Raw genomic sequence first — 24,293 nt, forward strand, 5'->3', positions numbered from 1 at the left:
CTTAGCAAAAATTTCTATAAGTGGAAGTATTTGGCCAAAAGGGAGGTATATCAGGATCCTGTGATATATCAATATGGTTATTCGAGTACACATAACTACCATGTTTATCAGTTAGACTAGTAGAATATAAATCAGTGCCAACATTTATCTGGAGAAAAGTGCCAGTTAAGGTATTTGCCTACTGACTGACTGACTGGTGCTGGGAACTGAACACCACAGGACCTAAACATGCAAGGTAAGCACTCTATCACCAAAAACATCCATAGTCTTTGGTTTTATGAGAAGAGTCTCATTATGTAGCCTCTACCTCTGCCTCCCAAGTTTAGGGATTACAGTCTTACACCACCACGGCCAGTCAGTTAGTGTTTTTTTTAATGACTATCCAGGAATCTTAACATTGTCATGACAATGAGGATAACAGAATTCTAGAACTTAAACCTTGGTAAGCCTTTCAGTACTATCCAAATTTTTACCTACAGGAAAAATAAAATCTAAAGTAGTTAAATAACTTATTCAAAATTACATCACAATTTAATGCCAAAATAATGGGATACATTTAGGAATTTTAAGTTCCTAAATGTACAAATGCAATAGTCTTTTTTTTTGTTTATGGATAATTTTAAAAAGAAAGGTTTTCTCAGAAAACTGTATTTCAACACCATCTAAGATGGCTACTATCAAAAAAATGAAACAAAAAGACAAGAGCTAGGGGAGTTATGGCAAATGTAAAATAGTGCCACTGAAACAGAAAACAGTATGTTGGTCTCTCAAAAAATAAAAAATAGAATTACTATATGATCCAACATTCCACTTCCGGGTATATACCCAATATATTTGAAAGCAGAGTCTCAAAGAGATATTTACATACACGTCTCCAGAGGCATTCAAAACAGCTAAAAGCTAGAAGCAACTCAAGTGTCCATCAACTGATAAAAAGCTAATCAATATGGTATACGCACATAATGGAATTTTGTTCAGTCTGACAAAAATGTAAATTCTGACATATAACAACGTGAATGAACCTGTATAACATTATGCTAAATGAAATAAGCCAGTACAAATCCATAGAGACAGCAAGAAGAAAGGTGGTTTCCAGGGCCTGGTGGGGGAAATTATTATTTAATGGGTACAAGATTCTTAGTTTTCAAGATAAAGAGATCTAGAGACAGATGATGGTGATGGTCTATCAAAATATAAGTTACTTAATGCCATCAAACTGAGCACTTAAAACACTTTGGATAATAAATTTTATGCTGTATATATTTTACCATAGTCTTTTCTAAAGGATAGTATGTCAAAAATTTACTTACATTTAATGCTGGTAGTTACACTTATGGGAGCTGAGCAGTCTACTGCAGCTAAAAGAAAAAAATGTTTTGCTTAATATTATCCTTCATATTTATAAATGATAGCAAATATCAAATGTAAAAATCACAAGACATTCCAGAACTTGAATTTCCTTGTTTTGATTTTTATGGTACTTATAGAGATGAAAAATAAAAAATACACCAGTTGAAATTAACAGTTCAGTATACTACAGAAGAAAATACTAGTGAACTTAAAAAACAGCAACATAAACTATCCAAAATGAAACAAAGACTGAAAAAGGAAATGAACATATTTTATCACTAACCTAATAATATACCTGTAGTCCTGTACCTTAACACGTAACTGGAGTCCTAAAGTAAGCTTGAAAAAAAAAAAAAACCAAAATGGAGGACCTACACTACCTGATTTTAAGGCACAGTGTACTGTTATGGTAATAAAGACAGATATAGATTAGCAGATCCAAAGATTAAGTCTAAAAATAGACCCACACATATGGTCAAATGACTTTTGAAAAGCACCACAGTAATTCAATAGGGAAAGGATAATCTATTCAACACATGGTACTACAAAATTTGGTATCAGCAGGCAAAAAAATGACATACACTCTATGCAAAAATTAACTCAAAATGGATCAAACTTAAACGTAAGTGCTAAAAGTATAAAACTTCCTGAGGAAAATAAATTTAGAAAGCCTTAGTGGCCTATGATTAGGCAAAGATTTCTTAAACATTAAAAACACAAACTAAAAAATCTGAAAACTGAACTTGATCTCCCATGATCTTAACACCACAATACATCATTTTTTTTCTTTTGAGCTTTTTAACCACTTAAAAATATAAGCATCATAATATATGAACTAAAATCTTAAAACTTTCACTCTTCAACAAGAGCCAAGTATAGTGGTGTACTTCTGTAATCCCAGTATTTTAGAGGTGGAGGCAGGAGTATAACAAGTTCAAGGCTAAGCCAGCCTGGGCAACATAGAGAGACCCTACCTGCCCCGCTCCCCCAGGAAAAAAAGAAAAAAAAAAAAAAAAAGAAAGAAAGAAAGAAGGAAAAAAAAAGTAAGCAAAATTAGTTAAAAAAAAAAACAAACCTAAACAAGCTGGTAAAATTCAAATAAGCTCTGTAGTTAATAGCATTTTATCAATACTAATATCCTGGTTTTGATAATTATGCTATAGTTTTTAAGATTTTAACATTAGGGGCTAGATAAAGGTATATGGTAACTAGACTATTTTTTAACTTTCCTGTTTCTAAAAATTATTACAGAATAAAAATTGTAAAAAGAAAATAGTGGGCAGGGGATAGCTGAGTTATCTAGAGTGCTTGCCTAGCAGATGTGAGGTCCTGGGTTTGATCCCCAGCACTGGGGAAAAGAAAAAAGCAAATGAAAATACCAGCCATAGACTAGAAAAAATATCTGCAAAACATATATGTAATATAAGAAAGACCTGCATTTACTATATAAAGAACTCACAACTTAAGACTAAATAGGTATTAGAAGATATACAAATGGCAAGTAAGAATAAGAAAGGTTGCCCAATATCATTAGGCATCAGGGAAATTTTGCAAACTAAAACTAACAGGAGATACTACCACGTATCCATTATAATGTTTAAAAAAGCACTACTAATAATCAGATGCTGGTGAGAATGTAGAAGTAATGGAAATCCAAAACCATATAGTCACTCTGGAAAAGAATTTGGTAGTTTCTTATAAATTTAAACATATATTTACCATATTACCTCACAATTCCACTCTAACAAATAAATTTACTCAGATGAAAGATGTGAATGTTTACAATAGCTTTATTCCTAAAAGCCAAAAGTGAGTCAAAACAATCCAAATGTTCACCAACTGTGAATCAATAAACAAATTATGGTAGATTTGTTAAAGGAATTCATTAAATGAATGAATCTACTTTTTATTCTATAAACACAATAATGTGGATGAGTCTCAAAAGTGTTCTGGTAGCCAGGCACCAGTGGCTCATGCATGTAATTCTAGCTGTTTGGGAGCTGAGACTGGAAGATTGAGGTTCTAGCCCAGCTTGGGCAAAAAATTTCAGGAGATTCCACCTCAACGAGAAAAAGCTGGGAATGGTGCTGCATGCCTGTCATCCTACTGATGGGCGGGAAGCATAAAATGGGATGGTGGTCCAGGTAGGCCTAAGCAAAAACAAGCCCTATCTCCAAAATAACTAGACTAAAAAGGGCTGGAGGTATACCTCAAGAAGTAGCGTACCTGCTTAGTAAGCGCAAGACCCTGAGTTCAAACTCTAGTAGTTCCAAAAAAAAAAAGTATTATGCTATATTTGAAAGACACGAAGCCTGAAAGGATACAAATTGTATGATTCTATTTATACGAAATTCTAGAAAAGGCAAAAACTATAGTGACCGTGCAGATCAGTGGCTGTCAGGGATTTGAGGGGAAGTAATTGATTACAAAGGGTAAAATGTGATGGAAGTATATCAGGAATCAGCATGATTTTTCTGTAAAGGGCCAGAGAGTAAATGCTTTCAGTCTTTGCAGGGTAACAGAGTTGGTCACAACTAGTCAACTCTCCCTCTTGGTGCAAACGCTGCTATAGACAATACATGAAAGAATAAACATGATTGTGTTTATGGGCAATTACATTTGAATTTCATATTATTTTCACATGTCACAAAATATTGTTCTTTTTCTCTGAAACCACTTAAATTATGAACATCATTCTTAGTCCATGAACTGTACAAAAGCAGGTGGCAGGAAGATTTGACATATAAACTATATTTAAATGACTCTATTTTTATAGTATGATTGTAGTGATGGTTACACATGTACACCTTTTTAAAATTATTTAACTATTACAATTAGAGCACTTTATGATAACGTAGGTTATGTCTTAATAAGGCTGACAAAAAAAAAATACAGTCAGAAAGAAACACAATAGCCAGGATCTTCTCTGCACAACTTCCTTAGTAAAGCAGATAACAAATTTGCATTGATCACTTCATCTAGCCAGAGTATGGTGCACAATTATAATCCCAGCACCCAGGAGGCTGAGGTAGGAAGACTGCAAGTCCGAGGCCAGAATGGGCTATAGGGAAAAAAAGAAAAGAAAAAGCCAAGTATCTAACAAGAGAATAATAGGGCCAACACATAAATGAAATGACCTAAGCACTACAGAGATGTCAAACAGTAACAAAAACAGCACTTTTTGAATTTGCCATAGACACAGTCAATGGTTGGCATCTCATTACACCAAGCACAAATCCTTCTATAAATGATGCATTAGTTTCTGCACAAGTTCATCCTAATGAGAAATAAAGCTGGGGCTAGGTAGGTACAGAAAGTTCACATTTGCACACTTTTACCTTTGGCTGAAAGAATTTTATTATAGTGAACAGCCATGTGATTCTTCACCAGCTGGAGAGTGGTTAGTCTGAGAGAAGAGGAGTCAGTGCAAAAAGCTAAAAATTAAAACATAATCAATCATTATATATTTAAAATCCACATTATCATCATCACAAGATAAGCAAGTTACTGATTATTAAGCTCATTCTCATAAAGTGTTCTCAAATTCAACCACAGTAATACTGAAAAGATGCCTTTGTGATGCTGGAATCTTGCACTGGTAACACTAATGAGCTACTGACCACTCGGGTTCAAGTCTTTCCAAGAGGAAAAGTTGCAGGCTTGAGAGTTTGGGGAAGAGATTTTAGAATTTAACCAATTACTCTATTTACAAAAGTATTTCTTTTTCGTATCTCTCAATCTTGCAAAAATCTTTATCTGCTTGCTTGATTATGTTACCATATTAATATCTGAGAATATCAATTCTCAGAGTTTGGGAGATCAAAACAACCCCAAACCACAAAACCTTATACAAACATTCCATTCTGAGAGGCAAATTTCTAACTTTGCACCAGGAAACAAGATCTACAAAACTATTTACTACAGTAGTACTGCAGCCTTTTTTAAGTAGTAGGTCTATCTTAGGACAAGTACCATCACATAAAAATTCCATGACATTAAATTACTTGACCCTTATTCAAACCATTTAAAGGAAAGCTTAGAAACTGTTAAGCATTTACATACAAGTATACTTATAAAGCATAATGTGGGCATATATAAACGTATGTATGTATGTATTTTGTAGTGCTGGGGATCAAATCCAGAGCCTTGCACTTGCTAGGCAATACAGACGTATTTTTTTAAACATTTAAAATAGTTTTTGAGAATACATATATATAGTTAAAAAATTCAACAGCATGTAGAGATTGAAAAAATAAGTGACTTTTCTACACTGAACCTTAGTCTCCCCTCCCACATATATATTCTACTACTTTTATAATCAGTCCTTCCAGGCTAACTATGCATAATATAGGCCTATGCAATAATTGTGCCACTTATTACTATTAAACACATTTCTTAAGTACCATTTGCCACACATAGTTCATTACATGTCTAGTTATTATCATAATTATTTAATAGAAGAGGAAACTGAGGCACAGAGATATGAATTAGGTCCTGGGTCACACTGATAAAGGATGCAGTGTTTGAATGTGAACTGATTCAGACTCATACTGACAACCACTGTACCTATACCAGCTCTGCACATATATTCTTTTTCTAAAAAGTGTTAGGAAACATTGCATATTATTTTGCACCTTTTCTTGTGTGATGTAAATTTTAAATCTAGTTTCAAAACTTTCATTTTTCAAAGTTTATGGGTTTAGTTGTGCTCTATACGCTCAACACAAAAAATGTGAAGAAACAGAAAATGTGACTCTGCTGTCATATTTGGAGGTAACAGTATCAAAGATTTTTTTCACGTAAATAAAGAAAAAAATGGATTTCAATTATTTTGCCTAAAACCCAGATTTATAACTTTTTTTTGGCAGTGCTGGGGTTTGAACTCAGGGCCCAGAGCTTAGTTTTCTAGGCAGGCACTCTACCACTTGAGCCATACCTCTCACCCTTTTAGCTTAGATCATTTTTCAGATAGGGTCTCTGCTATTTGCCCAGACCCAGCCTTGAACAGTGACCCTCTTACCTATGTCTCTTGTGTAGGGGGGATTACAGACATGTGACATCATGCCCAGTTTATTTGTTGAAATGGGATTCCATTAATTTTTTGCCTGGGTGGCCTCAAATCACAATCATCCTGATCTCCTCCTTCTGAGTAGCTGGGATTACACACCTGAGCCATTGCATCCTGCCCCCGACTTACAACTTAATTTAAGTTTTTTTAGTAGGAAATGGGCATTTATTTACTCACTCAATAAAGTTACTTTGCAGCTGTTACGAAGAGCCGCACATTTCGGTGTCAGGCACTGTTCTAGTAGTTGCAAAAACCAAACCAAACCAAACCAAATTGGAATAATCATAGTTTATATAACTATACATACTATGTTGAAAGAAAGAACTCATAAACTCAAAAATATCAATGAGAACAGGAAATCATGAAAAGTACAGAGGAGATGTGAGAAAGGACCAAATAAACCATTTAAGTGAAAATTAAATAAAATAAATACAAGCCAGACTCCAGTGCGTTGTGCCTGTCATACTAGTCATTTGGGAGCCTGAGATGGGTCAGATCATGGTTCAGGATCAGTAGGGGCAAAAAGTTCACAAGATGGGGGCAGCGGGGAGAAATGACCCAAGCCTTGTATGCACATATGAATAATAAAAGAAAAAAAAAAGTTCACAAGAACCAATATCTCAATGGAAAAAAGCTGGGTGTGGTGTTGCACACTTGTCATCTCAGCTATGGGGGGAGCATAAAAGTGAGACCCTTTCTCAAAAATAACCAGAAAAAAAGGGCTGGAGGCATGGCTCAAGTGGTAGAGAGACTGCCTAGAAAGTGGGAAGCTATGAGTTCAAACCCCAGTTAAAGTATGTACTTTAACATTAACATTAAAATTTTACTTCAAAGGCTTTAAAATATAAAACCATCACAGGACCTAGAAATTCAGTTGAAAAAGAAGCCACAATCATTCTCTTTTTCTCTGCACAGTTTTTCCTTTTCAGGGCTGTGTCATTAATACTTGGTAATCACCACCTTGACAAGGTGGGCCTGAGACCAGGGTAGTCAGCTGGCAGAAGAAAAGGCTGCACTGTGGCAGGAAGAAGGACAGCTAAGTCACACTGGATTCAGAGCACAACAGTTGGAAATCATGAACTCCTAAATTTCTCTAAAAAATTTTTACTTTAAATTGGAATTAGTAATTGAAGTCCAAATATCCATTAATTGGAGTAACTGCTTCATCATGTCTTATAATTTACCTATAGAGAAAACGCAATCTTTTAGCAAAGCTGCAATTTTAAGTACCACACTTACCATTACTTTTGATGCTCAAGTGGCCTTTAAATATGCATGGTGAACTGTATCTGGGAAGGACTGCGGTTGCTCTGACTTTTAACAACAAAAAACATGAATTAGGATAAGTGAAACACAACTGTCACACACACACACACAAAGCTGAGTATTTCAAGAGTAATACACTTAAAGTCATTTAGAAATTTTATTCAATTACATTACTAGCCAGCAACAATATACAGCATACCTGCCTTATTTGTGGATTTATTACATACTGTTTTAACCAAACACAGTAAAAAATGAATGAAAAAACTCAAAAGAAATTTCAAAATCAAAAAACTTTAATCCCACACACACTGCGCAGTTCAGTGGATGTGGAGAAACGCTCAGTCAGCCCTGCATTACCGTCAGTTGTGTTTAAATCACTGTGATCTGCTGCCCTTCACTGTGTGAAAATATGTCTCCTAAAACAGCAACTGCTTCCACAAAAGCAAGGTAAAAGTTATGGTTTGCTGAAAGGCGGCAGAAGTTGGGCAGCACCATGGGAAACACGAATCAAGCATCCACAGCACAGTGCTGAACTCTGCATACTGAGCACGCAGACACCAAGGGTTCATTGTACCAACACAAAAATTCTGTGGCCACAAGACAGTAAGTTATTTTCACTGGGTAAAATAATGCACACATCAATTATCTCACTTGATGTATTTTAAGTTTATTCTGTACACCTATGATTCTTAATTGTGTTGAGATAATATCACTAAGATTTTTGAGTTAATACAAAGGTTTTAACTAATTTAATCACAAGCCAATCTGTCTTTAAAATAATTTTAGGATAGTAATCCTCTCACAAAGAAAAGTATATTAGAAATTATAATAGATTACTATGTATAAAGTAAGTACATCAGACTTTGATGATTGAGGTGATACCCTTTGAATTTGTGATGAAGATAGTCATTAAATTAGTTTAACTTCTGCCAAGACTGAAGGGGGTCTGAAAGTTAAAAGATGTCTTAAGGTTCGTCTAAGTTCAAACTCAGTTACTCCTTGCTTGAATCGGATACAAATATCTTGCATTAAAACTCTTGTTCCTTCCTATTATTGCTTATACTCTCTCTTCAACAAAATTAGAGATAAGGGCAAAATAGTTTCTGCTGGGTATTGAGGGGGTGGGGGGAGAGGGAGGGGGCGGAGTGGGTGGTAAGGGAGGGGGTGGGGGCAGGGGGGAGAAATGACCCAAGCCTTGTATGCACATATGAATAATAAAACAATAAAAATTAAACAAAGAAATACCTTGCATTTATCAGGTCTCTCTCCTCTCTCTTTCTACTTTTCCCTTTTGAGATGGTATCTCACTATGTTGCTCAGGCTGGTCTTGAACTCCTGGGCTCAAGTGATCCTCCTGCCTCAGTCTCCTGAGTAGCCAGGACTATAAGTGCACACCACTGTACCCAGTTAAACACTGCATTTGAAAGGAATTTCAGTAATGGAAAACTATCTTCTCTAAAAGTAGAGTCAGATTTTTCAGACTACATGGAATATTAGAAAATTACATATGGACCTCATCTCAAAATAATTTTCTTAAAAAGTGATTGTGTTTTTAGCTATAATTTTCAAAACAGAAAAGCTGAGTTAATGTTAAATGTAATTAACACACAAAACCTGACTATTGTATCCCCAAGACAAATTGATTTTTGGTGCCTGGGGCAGAACCCAGGGCCTTGCACATGCCTTTTACAAGTAGATTTCTAGGTCCTGTGATGGGTTATATTTTAAAGCCTTCAAAGAAAATTTGAATGTTCTACTTCTGAGTGATACCCTTAGCTCCTGAAATGTTTTAAGAGGGTAAAATGGCTGCAAGTTTGTTATGAGATGGACTGTTAAAAGCTATACAGGTAGGGGGAGGATACATGCAGACTTGAGAATAAATATGGATGACTAAAGGAGCTATTTAGACAGGATAGCTAAAATCTAGATCCAGAGAAGAATAAACCAAAAAAAATGACTCAAGGCCAGAATAGCTGAAAAGCTCCTTCTACATTATAGGGCAGAAGACAGGAAGAAAACCAAATTCAATTATTTAGAAAACAGAAGTTGAGGTGATACCCTTTGAATTTTTGTGATGAAGATAGTCATTAGTTTAACTTCTGCCAAGACTGAAGGGGGTCTGAAAGTTAAATATTAAAAACAAAACCAGGCAAGATATAATTAATAAACTTTTAAGAAAACCTTTTTTCTTTGGAGAAGAAAAGAATCCTTGACTTTTTGCTTATCTAGAACTCAGTCCGTCTTTATCTGGAAAGAACCTCAAGCTTCCTTTAGGAAACCAGCCCTCTTCTATGTTTAACCCAGGTAGCTCAGGGTTGGGTATAGAACCCATGTCAGGACAGCTATGTTGACAAAATCAGCAATGACTACATGACCCAAGTCCAGTCAATGAGACATAATCCTGGGATTCATTTTTTAAAAATTTTTATCTTATTCATATGTGCATACAATGTTTGGGTCATTTCTTCCCCCCTGCCCCTGCTCCCTCCCTTCCCCCCCTTACCCCTCACTACCAGGCAGAAATTATTCTGCCCTTATCTCTAATTTTGTTGAAGAAAGAGTATAAGCAACAATAGGAAGGACCAAGGGTTTTTCGCTAGTTGAGATAAGGATAGCTATACAGGGAGTTGACTCGCATTGATTTTCTGTACATGTGTGTTATCTTCTAAGTTAATTCTTCTCGAACTAACCTCTTCTCTAGTTCCTGGTCCCCCTCTCTATTGGCTTCAGTTGCTTTAAAGTATCTGCTTTAGTTTCTCTGCGTTGAGGGCAACTAATGCTATCTAGTTTTTTGGGTGTCTTACCTATCCTCATATCTCCCTTGTGTGCTCTCGCTTTTATCATACGATCAAAGTCCAATCCCCTTGTTGTGTTTGCCCTTGATCTAATGTCCACATATGAGGGAGAACATATGATTTTTGGTCTTTGGGCCAGGCTAACTTCACTCAGAATGATGTTCTCCAATTCCATCCATTTACCAGCGAATGATAACATTTCGTTCTTCATGGCTGCATAAAATTCCATTGTGTATAAATACCACATTTTCTTGATCCATTCGTCAGTAGTGGGGCATCTTGGCTGTTTCCATAACTTGGCTATTGTGAATAGTGCTGCAATAAACATGGGTGTGCAGGTGCCTCTGGAGTAACCTGTGTCACATTCTTTTGGGTATATCCCCAAGAGTGGTATTGCTGGATCATATGGTAGATCAATGTTTAGATGTTTAAGTAGCCTCCAAATTTTTTTCCAGGGGTTCCTTTTTCCCCATATCCTCGCCAACCCCTGTTGTTGGTGGTGTTGCTAATGATGGCTATTCTAACAGGGGTGAGGTGGAATCTTACTGTGGTTTTAATTTGCATTTCCTTTATTGCTAGGGATGGTGAGCATTTTTTCATGTGTTTTTTGGCAATTTGAATTTCTTCTTTTGAGAAAGTTCTGTTTAGTTCACTTGCCTATTTCTTTATTGGTTCATTAGTTTTGGGAGAATTTAGTTTTTTGAGTTCCCTATATATTCTGGTTATCAGTCCTTTGTCTGATGTGTAGCTTACAAATATTTTCTCCCACTCTGTGGGTGGTCTCTTCAGTTTAGAGACCATTTCTTTTGTTGAGCAGAAGCTTTTTAGTTTTATGAAGTCCCATTTATCTATGCTGTCTCTTTGTTGCTGAGCTGCTGGGGCTCCACTGAGAAAGTTCTTGCCTATACCTATTAATTCCAGAGTATTTCCTACTCTTTCCTGTGCCAACTTTAGAGTTTAGGGTCTGATATTAAGGTCCTTGATCCATTTTGAGTTAATACTGGTATAGGGTGATATACATGGATCTAGTTTCAGTTTTTTGCAGACTGCTAACCAGTTTTCCCAGCAGTTTTTGTTGAAGAGGCTGTCTTTTCTCCATCGTATATTTTTAGCGCCTTTGTCAAAGACAAGTTGGTTATAGCTGAGTGGCTTCATATCCGGGTCCTCTATTCTGTTTCACTGGTCTTCATGTCTGTTTTTGTGCCAGTACCATGCTGTTTTTATTGTTATTGCTTTGCAATATAGTTTGAAGTCAGGTATCGTGATACCTCCAGCATTGTTCTTTTGACTGAGTATTGCCTTGGCTATTCGTGGCCTCTTGTGTTTCCACATAAATTTAATGGTAGATTTTTCAATCTCTTTGATGACTGTCATTGGAATTTTGATGGGAATTGCATTAAACATGTAGATTACTTTTGGGAGTATCGACATTTTTACTATGTTGATTCTACCAATCCACGGGCATGGGAAATCTCTCCACTTTCTATAGTCTTCCTCAATCTCTTTCTTCAGAAGTGTATAGTTTTCCTTGTAGAGGTCGTTCACATCCTTTGTTAAGTTTACACCTACGTATTTGATTTTTTTTTGAGGCTATTTTAAATGGAATTGTTTTCATATATTCTTTCTCAGTTTGTTCATTATTAGTGTATAGAAATGCTAATGATTTTTCTATGTGATTTTATATCTTGCTACCTTGAATAAGCTATTGATGGTGTCTAGGAGCTTTTGAGTAGAGTTTTTTGGGTCTTAAAGGTATAATCCTGGGATTCTTATAGGGACTATTAAGAAAGATACTCTTTGCTGGGCTTGCCATGCACAGTATAGGATGTAAGCAAGCCTGGCCACCAATAGAGAGAAAGAAGCCTGCACAAAGGAAAGAGGAACCAAGGCAGATAGAGTCCTGGTAACAATGAGTACCTGGAACCAATCATGTTTGAAGCTCTACCCTCCCTAGACTTCTCCTTATATGAGTCAAAAAATTCCCATTTTAGCTCAAACCAGTTTGAGTTGGGTTTCTCCATTCATAGTCAAGATGTTAATTTATTGCGTACTTAACTGTGCCAGACACTGTTCTAAGCACTTTGCAGGTATAAATTCATTTAATCCTTACAACAATTCTGTAAGTAGTATAATTCTCCTCCATTTATAGGTGAGAATAGATGAAGCACAAGATTATACAACTTCGCTGTGACATATTTAAGACCTGGACCCAGGCAGTCTGGTTCTGACTCTCAAACATCATATTACCTTGACCAATATAGATGCCCCAGCACTCCAACCATGCTCTAAGCTACTATATTATATTAGACAGACTAAGAAGGTTTTTCAGCTTGACAAAATTTATTACCTCTAAATTTCATTCTAATGTATACATGTTTTACTATAAGTTACAGAAAAAACAATAAAAACAAGTATATCCAGAGAAGTTAGAGACAATGGAAGAAAAGCTGGGACCTAGTAATACTGTAGATGGAACAAATGACATCCCCCACCCCAAACACACTTTGGATGGCAGATGTGAACAAGGTGGCTATAATCTCCACTCTGACATCTCTTTAGCATAAAATGTTGATAAGAACAAAAATAGAGCTTAGGTCTTGTTCCCTATTTACCTTCAAAAGTACACCCAGGCCTATATTATTGGTTTCTAACATTCCTATAGATAAATATCATGTTAAAATTGACAGAACTGAAGAGAAAAACAGACAATTCAATTCCTCTGGGTCCTCTCACAAGCTTTGTTTCTTGTGGGGAGAGGGTCACACTGTTCTGTTTCTTTATAGAACTTATGATTTTTGTTGTTGTTGTTGTTGAAAAGTGACTATTTTTGGTAACATATTGTAGCATCTCTAGATGGAATCCTCCCCTGGGTTTGTTTTCACTGCTTTTTACTTGTTTAGTGACTTGGCTGAACAATTTAATGAACTCTCTGTCCTAGAGAGTTAAGGGTTTGGGCAAGGGTACAGTTGCACCTTCTTCAAAAAGGTCTGAATCTCCAGTCTTTGGGAGGAAGCACTTGCAAATTTGTCTTTCTTTGAGTATTTGTCCTCAGCTCTAGGGTGACAGGTACAGTTTTCTTATATTTTATAGTTACTCTTTTATGATACCTTATTTTTTTTAACTTTTCTTGCTTAAATCACTGTGTGGTTTCTATATCCTAACGGGCACAGAATGATCCCAAAGGGCATGGAAGTGTATTCTAAAACCAAATGTCAGAGCCAGGTGTGGTGGCTCATACCTGTAATCTTGGCTCCTCAGGAGGTAGAGATTGGGAGGTTCCAGGTCAGTCCTGGTTAAAAAAAATTCACAAGACCTTACCTCAATAAAAAGGCCGGGAGTAGTGGCTATGTGAATATTAGGATCACAGTCTAGGCCAGACCAGGAATAAATTTTCCCTGTTGGAAAAATAACTAAAGCAAAAAGGACTGAGGGGCATGGCTCAATCAGTAGAGAACCTACCTAGCAAGTACAAGGGCCTGAGTTCAAAAACCAGTTCTGTCACCAGGTGCCCATGGTTCACACCTGTAATCCTAGCTACTCAAGAGGCAGAGATAGGAGGATCAAGGTTAGAAACCAGCCAGGGCAAATAGTTTGCAAGACCCTATCTTGAAAATACCCAACACAAAAAAGGACTGGCAGAATGGTTCAAGTGGTAGTAAAATGCATGCCTAGCAAACAGGAATCCCTGAGCTCAAACCCCAGTGCTACCAAAAAACACTAAGAAACAGTTCTACCAAAAGACCCATAACAAACCAAAAAATGCCAGGAAAAAGAATATCACTTTCTACATAGATTAGGGTTAAAAACTTGTTCATGAGATTAACAGTCTTGCTTGGGTAGTGAAATTCTTCAGTAGGTGAGAGCAACTCGGTTTTCTATACAATAATTTTACCAAGATAGTCAGGAGGAATTCCACTGAGAAAAGATGTCCCTGTAGCAGGTTTTTCCAGAGACACTGGAGGTTTTGGAAACCATCACTGACAGTGTCTCCATGGGACCAACAGATTAAAATAAAAAATGTTTTCAAGCCATTTTCAGTTATCTCTAACAGGCTATCTCCTCTCCTTTTCCCCCAAAGATCATTGAGAACACAGTGGATGGCAGTTTGACAGTCTCAATTTTTTCTTCCATAAACAACACTCTTTAGATTATCTAGTTCACTCTCTCCCTCCCTCCTATTTTACAGATAATTAAGGGCCAGGGAAGTAAAGTACCTGGTGGAAGTAACATAGTTAATGCCACCCGAAGATTACAAACAAGCTCTGTGGCTTTTCAGCTGGTGTGCTTTCTACTACATTATCATTCAGAAGTTTTACTCAATGAAAGGATGTAATTATAGAAAGAAAATGGCAAAAGATTTTTTTTCTTTAGGTGTCTTAATATTCTATGTTCTGAAATAACTGAAAGTAATCTAACCTAAGAAATTTATTTTCAACTAAAGCATTTAAACTTTGGCTAAATTTACAGCTGCTTATAAAAGGTAATTTATGGTATATGAGAACTATCCCAAATATTTGTTGAATATCACATTTAGCTTAAAAATTAAAAATCAATAACAATTTTTCATATTATTACATCTTAAATATCTTACAAATAAAGCTAATCAAATTGGTAAGTTATAAATCTTTTGAAAGTTTGACATGGACTTAATTTAAAAATACTACTAAGAACTTACTAGGTGCGAAATTTTACATATGCATACCATTTTCCCAATGTCCCCAGCTCCAGGGTTGTACTTTCTCACTTGGACTCAAGCCTGTTCTGCACTAAGACCTTGAGAGTTATGTATGATCTTTTGTTTTATTTACTGATAATATCTATCTACCAATATTTTTTTGTGTATTAAATCAAACAGTTTGGGACTAGTTCCTGGTACATAGCAAAGGTTTAGTGTTTATGTTGTAAAGTTTCTGAAGACCGTAAGATAGTTTTGGGTTGCTTTTCCCAGATTTAGGTTGGTATAGTGTCAAAGTACCCACCTGGCAGATTAATATCTCCTACATTCAGCACAGCACTTATTTTGATCAATGATCACATAGTAAAGGTACACTCATATTCATAACAAGACTTAATTGATGGAATCAGCTAGCAGCTAGATTTAGAAGTACCCCTTTTAAGTAGATAACAATACTAAATTGGGAAGGAGGGGGGACGTGCAGATTAAGCAAATAGACAATCCTGCTTAAAGTGTGAAGATGCAAACTGGATTGGGCTGATTTATGGTTATATGGCCTCAACCATTCCGCCATGATATCCACTTGACTCAGAATATTCAGTCAAGGGCAGGCGTGTATTATAATTATGGATTAGTCCTTTGCTACTAAAACTGTCGCCCATCAGCCAACAGCATTGCATCGCCGGGAAGTTTATCAGATATGCAATACCCAGGCCCTCTCCCCAATCTACTGAATCATAATCTGCATTTTAACATGATTCCTGGGGGGGGGGGATCCTATTCACATTATAGGAACTCTGGGTTCCTTGGTAGATGGAGGAGGGGTGCAGCCAGTCAGTGACTGAATGGGAGATTTCGTATGCACTGAGTACTTAAAATGTGCCAGGAGCTTTCTAGGTATTATCTGCATTTAATCCGCAGGAACTCCAGGGCATTTGACCCCTACATTCAATAAATGAGAAAACTGAGGCTTGTTTCTATGGAGAGCAGAGGGGCTTGACTTAGGGTCCAGGAAGGTCGGACCCCAAACACCAAGCTGGGTTGCTCTGCTTTGGAGCTACCGAGCTCAGCAGACTGGGGGTCCTAGAGTCAGGGAGGCAAAATCAGGACGAGGAAGCGGACCTGCGAGCCCAAAAAGCAGAACCCATTCCTGTGCGCGGCGCCTGGACAGCTCCCGGCATCCCTCGGGGCAACGGGGCGCCTCAGCAGGAGACCCGGGGCGTCCAGGGAGCGGGTTGCAGCCGCTCAGCCCGTTCCCAAAGCTGCCGTTTACCTCTCCGGCTGCCGTCCATGCTTAGTCCTCCTGCAGCCGCCTTGCGGACACACTGGGTCCCCTTCGGTCGTCTTCCCCACCCCCCGGCAGGCCCAGCCCCCGCAATGGTGGTGCGAAAAGGAGTCGGCTGGGGCCTCAGCGGCCTGGAGCTCGTTGCCAGGCCGGTTACTAAGGGCCGGTTCTGCGGCGGCGGATTGTGACGTCACGACGCACGGGCGTGCGCTTCCGAAGCCCCGCCCCAGGAGTGCCCAGGGAGGAAGTAGAGCTACTGCAGGTGGACGCACAGCGCTGGGAAGGTGTTCCCGACGCCAGTCTGTTGCTCTGGGATCCTGCCAGTCGCCACCGAGTGAGCTCCTCTCAGGAGCCAAGTCCTCAGCACCTGGCAGGCCTTGTCCCTGCGGGAAGAGCGGGGAAGGAGGTGCTTTCATCTGGCATCCAAGTCTCCCGGGTCCCAGAAACAGGCAAATGTTACTTGAGGTCGGGGTAACATTGAGCCAGTTCCAAATAAATTTCAAAGCAGTCCGCGAACTTTGGATTAGTGAAAATCCTGGGAGTGAACCAAGAGCTACATATTAATCCCTAACTTCCCTCATCATTTGAATTTACTTTATACTCATTGAGCTGCTCGACTTCAGTCCCCAGCTCCCTTTTATCTTCAGCTCACAATCGGTTTTCGTTCAACTGAAAAGCTGCACGATGAACAAGGGGTCCAATTTGCGGCTTTTTACAAACTGTTTAATTTGGAAGCCGTTATCTGTGAATCTTTGGATATATGATCAGAGTAAGGCAGACAGCAGTCTGTCACATATTCAACGGCTTGCTTTACTGGAATTTTAGGTTGGATGTGTAATTCTTTGCTGTGGGGTGAGGGGTGGGAGCCTTCCTTGTGCACCATGCTGTTTAGCAGTATGCCTGGCCTTGACTCTCTAGAAGTCAACTGCAACCCATTTACTCCACTGCTAGCTATGACTCAAAACCGGGTCTAGACATTGTCAGGTGTAGCCTGGGGAAAAAAGTCACACACCAGTTGAGAACCACTCCTGGCTTTGGAGCTAGATTTGTAGAACTGAATTTTGAGTTTCCTGCCATTTACAAGTTCAATCTTGAATTAGGTTCTAAACCTCTTAGGGCCTCAGGTGCCTCTTTTCTCCAATTTAAGTGATCTACTAACTGTAGTTGCCGGTATTGATATGTACAGTGGCTGGCAAATAAAAGGAGATATTCTACAAATACTAGCTGTCTCTAAGACTCCTGCCTCAGAAGAGCTGAGTATCAGCAGATTCATACTTAAGGAAGTAAGTCAGGAATCCTACAACAAGGAAAGAGGAATAAAACAGAAACCCAGTTTAAAGGAACGCCTCAACCCATGGCTCATTTACTAAAGCAGAGATTAGAGAGAAAATCTGACTCAAAATTTGAGAAATGTGGGAGTATGTGTGATGACTTAATGGCCCCAACAACATTTAGGAGGATAGGAGCAGTCAATGAATTGGCATGGGAAAGCCAATTACTTGTTTTCTTTTTTTGTCTTAGTTGAAAAGAAGCTCAAAACTAAGATTTGGGGGGCATGGCTCCAGTGGTAAACACCTGCCTAGCAAGAAGTGGTAGAGCATCTGCCTAGCAAGCATGAGACCCTAAGTTCTAACCCCAGTATCACCAAAACAAACAAAACTCTAAGATTTGTTCTCAGTTGTGCTATTACCTATAAGTCTACTTTTTATTTATCTTCCATTTTCTTTACTGGGAGTGAGGTTTTTATTCTTCCACTTTTATTTTAATTGTTTAATTATACCTGTCTTACTGGATGAGCTCCAAGGCCTTTGGAATAGGGATATTAATAAAATAAACTATATATCATTTATGTCAAAACATAAAGTCTAATACAAATTACATATTTTTATATTTATATTTATTCTGTATAATATTATTTAAATACTATATTATTATACATTAATTTCTATCTTTAGAGATGACCTTTAGTTTCATAATTCAGAAGATTCATGTTTGTATCTTTGGGCGTGCCTAGCACCACCAATGAAAGCTCTGTAACAAATGCAGTAAAAGCAACAAAAATCAAAAGGTCAAGATTGTATTTTCTTTTCATTGGGCTATTATGAACATATCTTAATCCTAAAGTCCCTGAAGGACAAAAAGTAAAGAAATCTATGGAATTTTTTTGAGGTATTCATAGTAGTAAATAGAATTACAGGGTGTGTGTGCACTCTGTATTGATCTCAGTCTCAAAACAAAAACCCTTTAGGTTTTGGAGACTGAAGAATGCTTGAGAATTTGAGCTACTATCTTGCACTCATTACCCAATCAAAATACTGCTGTTGATTCATCTAATAACAAAAATGAGAAAATGGAAGCTTAAAGCTTGTTGGTGTTATGTTTTATACTAATATATTGATTTGCTGCTTGTCACTAGAGGGGGCTTTAGGAAAGTTTTAAACTCCATCTCTGTGAGAAAAGTAGCCATGCCAAGGCAACAACCTACAAATCTTACAAATATGAAAAAAAAAATTCCAAAAGAAAAAATTATAGTTAATCACATACACACTGAATTCTTTACCAAGCACAGGAAAAATTACTTTATTGTCTAAAGGTCCTTAGTGGATAAAAACAATCTTCAACCTATAATTTGATTTTTCTTAATTTTATTGTTAAAAGCAAGAAAGAGCAGGAATGATGATAATTCTCTGCAAGGCAACATGTGTCTAATGGGAGTACAAGTAGGCAAAAGAATGCTAATACTGACCCAAAATGACCATTTGGGGTTCTCTTACTGAGTAAAACCTTTGCATGTGAGTGCAAATGGTGTCTTGTCCATGGTCATTCTCAGAACTGAAACCTCATAGAATTTTCACTGCAGTTTTTAATATGCTAAAATTCCACACTTTATTTTTTCCTACAATGGAAAAGAGCACAAAATTGTGACTTTGTATGTAGCTTAACTGGCCTCTTGTTACCAATAAGAGTCACTCATATTGTGACCCTTTGGCTAAGATTGCTGAGATTGCAGACATTAGGTCCACAGATAATTGCCACTGCAGTCCATCTCTCCATTTTTCTCCAGCTGTGTTCTTTAAATCTTTTCATCCAATTAAGAGAACAAGTCTCTGTGAGCAGAACTTAATCATTCAGTGGTTACTAGGTAACCTGTCCCCATGGCTTTATCTATTCATCCACTGCCAATCAATTGCCACAATATATTAGGGAGGTTGCTCTGCCCGAATATTCAATAATCTCTGCTGAATGCACTCTCTGTTTACAGGGGCTTCACCATTCTAAACAAAATGAAACAGAAAACACAAACAAGTTGTTTGTCTACCCTGATAATCTCACTTCAGAGTTTTAGCAATTTCTTTAGAAATTCTTGAGAATATATGAGCAAATAAGCTTAGAAAATGGAGAGGGAGGGCGCTTCTTAAAACCCTTGGACATGTTCCATCTCTGACTTCACTTGACTCAAATAAAACTTTTCTCTTGCCCAGTTTGAGCCCTTTCATTTCCTTGTCTGCAATTAGTGTTCATAATATTATTTTAAATGCTATATTATTATTGTACATTTAATCTCTATCTTTACATATGACTCTTAGTTTCATAATTCAGAAGATTTCTGGAATTCATGTTTGTCTTTTTGGACATGCCTACCACCATCATGAAAATTATTTAACAAATGCAGTAAAAGCAGCAAAATCTAAATTGTCCAACAATATTAAAATGTGTTATGCAAACAGCTTCTAACTATGTAATATTAAATAGCCACTGAAGTTTCTACCCATAGGCATCTTTAGGTTAAAGAAAAATAGTGAGGCCAAGAAATAAATGCAGGAGGTATTTCACATTGTGGGCACAATTTAGAGAGAAATGTTGGTGGTAGACTGAGCACAGAAAGCCTTCCTCTGTGTTATTTAGGACATGAAGAAGCCTGGTGGAGTGACTCAAGTGGTAAGAGGGCAAGTGTGGGGCCCTGAGTTCAAACCCCAGTACTGCAAAAAAAAAAAAAAAAACCAAAAAAAGATGTGAAGATTGGGTATTTATATATGATACACAAATAAGGTAGAATAAATGATGATTCAAGCATTCTAATTTACTTTTTAAACAAGGCTGTCAGAATTTGGGGGTTAGGAGGATCCCAGTGATCACTAAGCCAAAACTCTCAACTTTCATAAAAGACTACTGGAGAAGATAAACAGCTAGCCTATAAACTTGGTGCTCTTTCCACAAAATCAGGAAATTAGCAACAGGACAATAATCTGTGACTTCATTAAACATGTTCACTTTCTTAGGCGATGCTATCTAAAATAATGGAAAGTGATTTTCATTTGCGCTTGTGTTCATATCAAATGGAAAAGGTGAGTTTGCTTTAGTCTTTTGTCTTAGACAAATCTGTTCCTGAGATGTCCTAGATAAATAAGGATATGTATATTTTAAAGTCACACTTTTTATTCTGAAAGACCAGCAGGTATTATTCTTCCAACATGACATAGTGCACAGTTGAATCCAATTTCTCTCTTACCCTGGACATGATTCCTTTACCATAATTCAGAGATTGTCATTGGCATTGAGATGAAGAATATTTTGCAGTGGAGAATTATCTCTCAGAAGGGGCAACTTCTCTATTTCAAGGATGGTGGAAAAGAACAACACCAATGACTTCCTATAAACTAAAAACTTCCATATGTTATTTTTTTTTTTTTCATTTTTCTTTTATTATTCATGTGTGCATACAAGGCTTGGTTCATTTCTCCCCCCTGCCCCCACCCCCTCCCTTACCACCCACTCCGCCCCCTCCCGCTCCCCCCCTCAATACCCAGCAGAAACTATTTTGCCCTTATCTCTAATTTTGTTGTAGAGAGAGTATAAGCAATAATAGGAAGGAACAAGGGGTTTTGCTGGTTGAGATAAGGATAGCTGTACAGGGCATTGACTCACATTGATTTCCTGTGTGTGGGTGTTACCTTCTAGGTTAATTCTTTTTAATCTAACCTTTTCTCTAGTTCCTGGTCCCCTTTTCCTATTGGCCTCAGTTGCTTTAAGGTATCTGCTTTAGTTTCTCTGCGTTAAGGGCAACAAATGCTAGCTAGTTTTTTAGGTGTCTTACCTATCCTCACCCCTCCCTTGTGTGCTCTCGCTTTTATCATGTGCTCATAGTCCAATCCCCTTGTTGTGTTTGCCCTTGATCTAATGTCCACATATGAGGGAGAACATACGATTTTTGGTCTTTTGAGCCAGGCTAACCTCACTCAGAATGATGTTCTCCAATTCCATCCATTTACCAGCGAATGATAACATTTCGTTCTTCTTCATGGCTGCATAAAATTCCATTGTGTATAGATACCACATTTTCTTAATCCATTCGTCAGTGCTGGGACATCTTGGCTGTTTCCATAACTTGGCTATTGTGAATAGTGCCGCAATAAACATGGATGTGCAGGTGCCTCTGGAGTAACAGTCTTTTGGGTATATCCCCAAGAGTGGTATTGCTGGATCAAATGGTAGATCGATGTCCATCTTTTTAAGTAGCCTCCAAATTTTTTTCCAGAGTGGTTGTACTAGTCTACATTCCCACCAACAGTGTAAAAGGGTTCCTTTTTCCCCGCATCCTCGCCAACACCTGTTGTTGGTGGTGTTGCTGATGATGGCTATTCTAACAGGGGTGAGGTGGAATCTTAGTGTGGTTTTAATTTGCATTTCCTTTATTGCTAGAGATGGTGAGCATTTTTTCATGTGTTTTCTGGCCATTTGAATTTCTTCTTTTGAGAAAGTTCTGTTTAGTTCACATGCCCATTTCTTTATTGGTTCATTAGTTTTGGGAGAATTTAGTTTTTTAAGTTCCCTGTATATTCTGGTTATCAGTCCTTTGTCTGATGTATAATTGGCAAATATTTTCTCCCACTCTGTGGGTGTTCTCTTCAGTTTAGAGACCATTTCTTTTGATGAACAGAAGCTTTTTAGTTTTATGAGGTCCCATTTATCTATGCTATCTCTTAGTTGCTGTGCTGCTGGGGTTTCATTGAGAAATCCATATGTTATTTTAGTCAATGTTAAAGTGAAAGACACATGACTTGTTGGCTCAGTTTCCCCTCAGATTTTACAGGATACCATAATACTTTCCTAATTGATTTACATCCCCTTCCATGATCTTGTGGCTTTTACCTACTTTGAACAGAATCATTAGAAGCTGGATGTTTTCCCAACTGTAGACTTTGACCAAAGGCCTCATTTCTTCATCTGAAAAAAAAGCATTATGATAATCTCTATTTACATAATTGTGAGAATGACGGGAGGTAATACATGTAAGTAGTTCAGAAATCACAGTGTTTGGATGTCATAGTCTGAGCTCCTGTAGACAAGAATTCAAGTGCAATAGTTAATTTAGGAAGTGATCTACCTAAACCTTGATGGGGATAAGGAAGTAAGATAGAATACAGAGTGGATCATATGGTAGAGCACCTGCCTAGCAAGCATGAGGCCCTGAGTTCAAACCTCAGTGCTGCCAAAAAGAAAGGAAGGAAGCCAAAAAAAAAGGAATGCTATCAAGCAAGTTACTGTGGGCAGCTAGAGCTCAATCCTTCCTGGGAACGCTGGAAAACAGTACAGAACACATTGGAGTTTTCCTTTCATGGGCTGGGGGAGCTGGGATATTTACCCCCCATCTCCCAACAGCTGTTGTCTAAAGGCTGCTGGGACCGCAGTTGGCTAATTTCCTGGCCTTATGACCTGCCCCACAGGCAGGCAGAGTGGGCTCCAGTGTCCAGAGTAGGCTCTAGAAGGAATTCAGAGGCAGGTGCTGGCTGTTGGAAGTTGGGATGGCTATGTGGGTTGATGTGGGCTGAATATTGACAGTGTCTGCTGCCCTGGCAACAGGCAATTCATCACACACTTACTTTTCATATTTTGAAATATTATTATAAAGATGCCTTTTAAGCTCTTTAAAAATTGAATATGCCTGGCACAGAAAAAGTAGTTGTTGTGAACACCTGTTGCTTTTGTCTGTGTGGCATTCTTTCCATTTTCTTTCTGTGGAAAACTTATAGCCTGTGGATGATGTGGTCTTGATCTTCTCTCCTTCCTGTCTCATTTTTTTCTGTGATTTCATTATCACAGAAATGGGGAATGTGATTCTGATCTGGCAGAGTATCCCAGTCAGCTGGCTACAAGGATTGAATCAGAGGGGATGCAAGACCCTAGTCATCGACATCCCACTGTATCAGCATCTCAGCATCCCCTTTGGGACTTAGCTGTTAGAGATAGTGTTATCGATTTCTGCTTGTATTAAGCTAGGAGACAAGAGTTTCAGGTTCCAGGATACTGACAACTATGTTGCTTGCTCCCTGTGGACTTGGGTGGGAGAGAAATGGGGTGGGGGGAGAGAGAGAGAGAGAGAAGAGCTGAAAATTTTATACTTTAAGTGCAATTCTGCTTGAAATGAGCTATGCCTCTTGGTCTACCAGTTATATAAGCCAATATATTTATTGCTGTTACTAGCAATAAATGAGTCCTGGTAGCACACTTACATTTGTTGTATTTCAGTCTGTAAGGCTCTAAGATATCTTTTAACATATCATCTTCCAATGTAAATTCCCAAGCAGTTGTAAAAGCTGTTTCGTAAGATGTTGGAAGCAGGTATGTACTAGTCGCTTCTTTATATCCCAAGAACATCTTTCTTTTTGTTTGAGGTTCTGGAATTTAATGACGTTATTTCTTAGTCACAGCATCAAATAACTTCAGATTACTTAGTGAGAAAATTATCTCTGCAATTCTTTCAATCCTAATCGTATGAAGAAGAAAGTCTCTGTTTGGCACTAGTATGTCTTTCGTATCTGTTATTCCTGCTAATCTCTGTTGCTAACAAAGATC

General features: G+C 37.8%; 1 protein-coding gene across 2 annotated transcripts in view; it reads right to left on the reverse strand.

Annotated features, from left to right (window-relative positions):
* Spata7 (spermatogenesis associated 7) overlaps positions 1–16,606 on the reverse strand; it is a 42,343-nt gene extending 25,737 nt beyond the window's left edge. The window contains exons 1-4 of one of the 2 annotated variants that reach the window (XM_074067378.1): positions 16,428–16,606; positions 7,658–7,732; positions 4,689–4,784; positions 1,311–1,358 (exon numbers count right to left, since the gene is read on the reverse strand). In XM_074067378.1, coding sequence (XP_073923479.1) covers positions 1,311–1,358; positions 4,689–4,784; positions 7,658–7,732; positions 16,428–16,446 — 238 coding nt within the window. In that variant the 5' untranslated portion in view covers positions 16,447–16,606. The remainder of the gene's footprint in view (positions 1–1,310; positions 1,359–4,688; positions 4,785–7,657; positions 7,733–16,427) is intronic. The other variant, XM_074067379.1, reaches the window with a different exon arrangement.
* Positions 16,607–24,293: the final 7,687 nt, after the last annotated feature.

This window comes from Castor canadensis, chromosome 3 (genome assembly GCF_047511655.1).
Source record: "Castor canadensis chromosome 3, mCasCan1.hap1v2, whole genome shotgun sequence".
In the NCBI taxonomy this organism is placed as follows: Eukaryota; Metazoa; Chordata; class Mammalia; order Rodentia; family Castoridae; genus Castor; species Castor canadensis.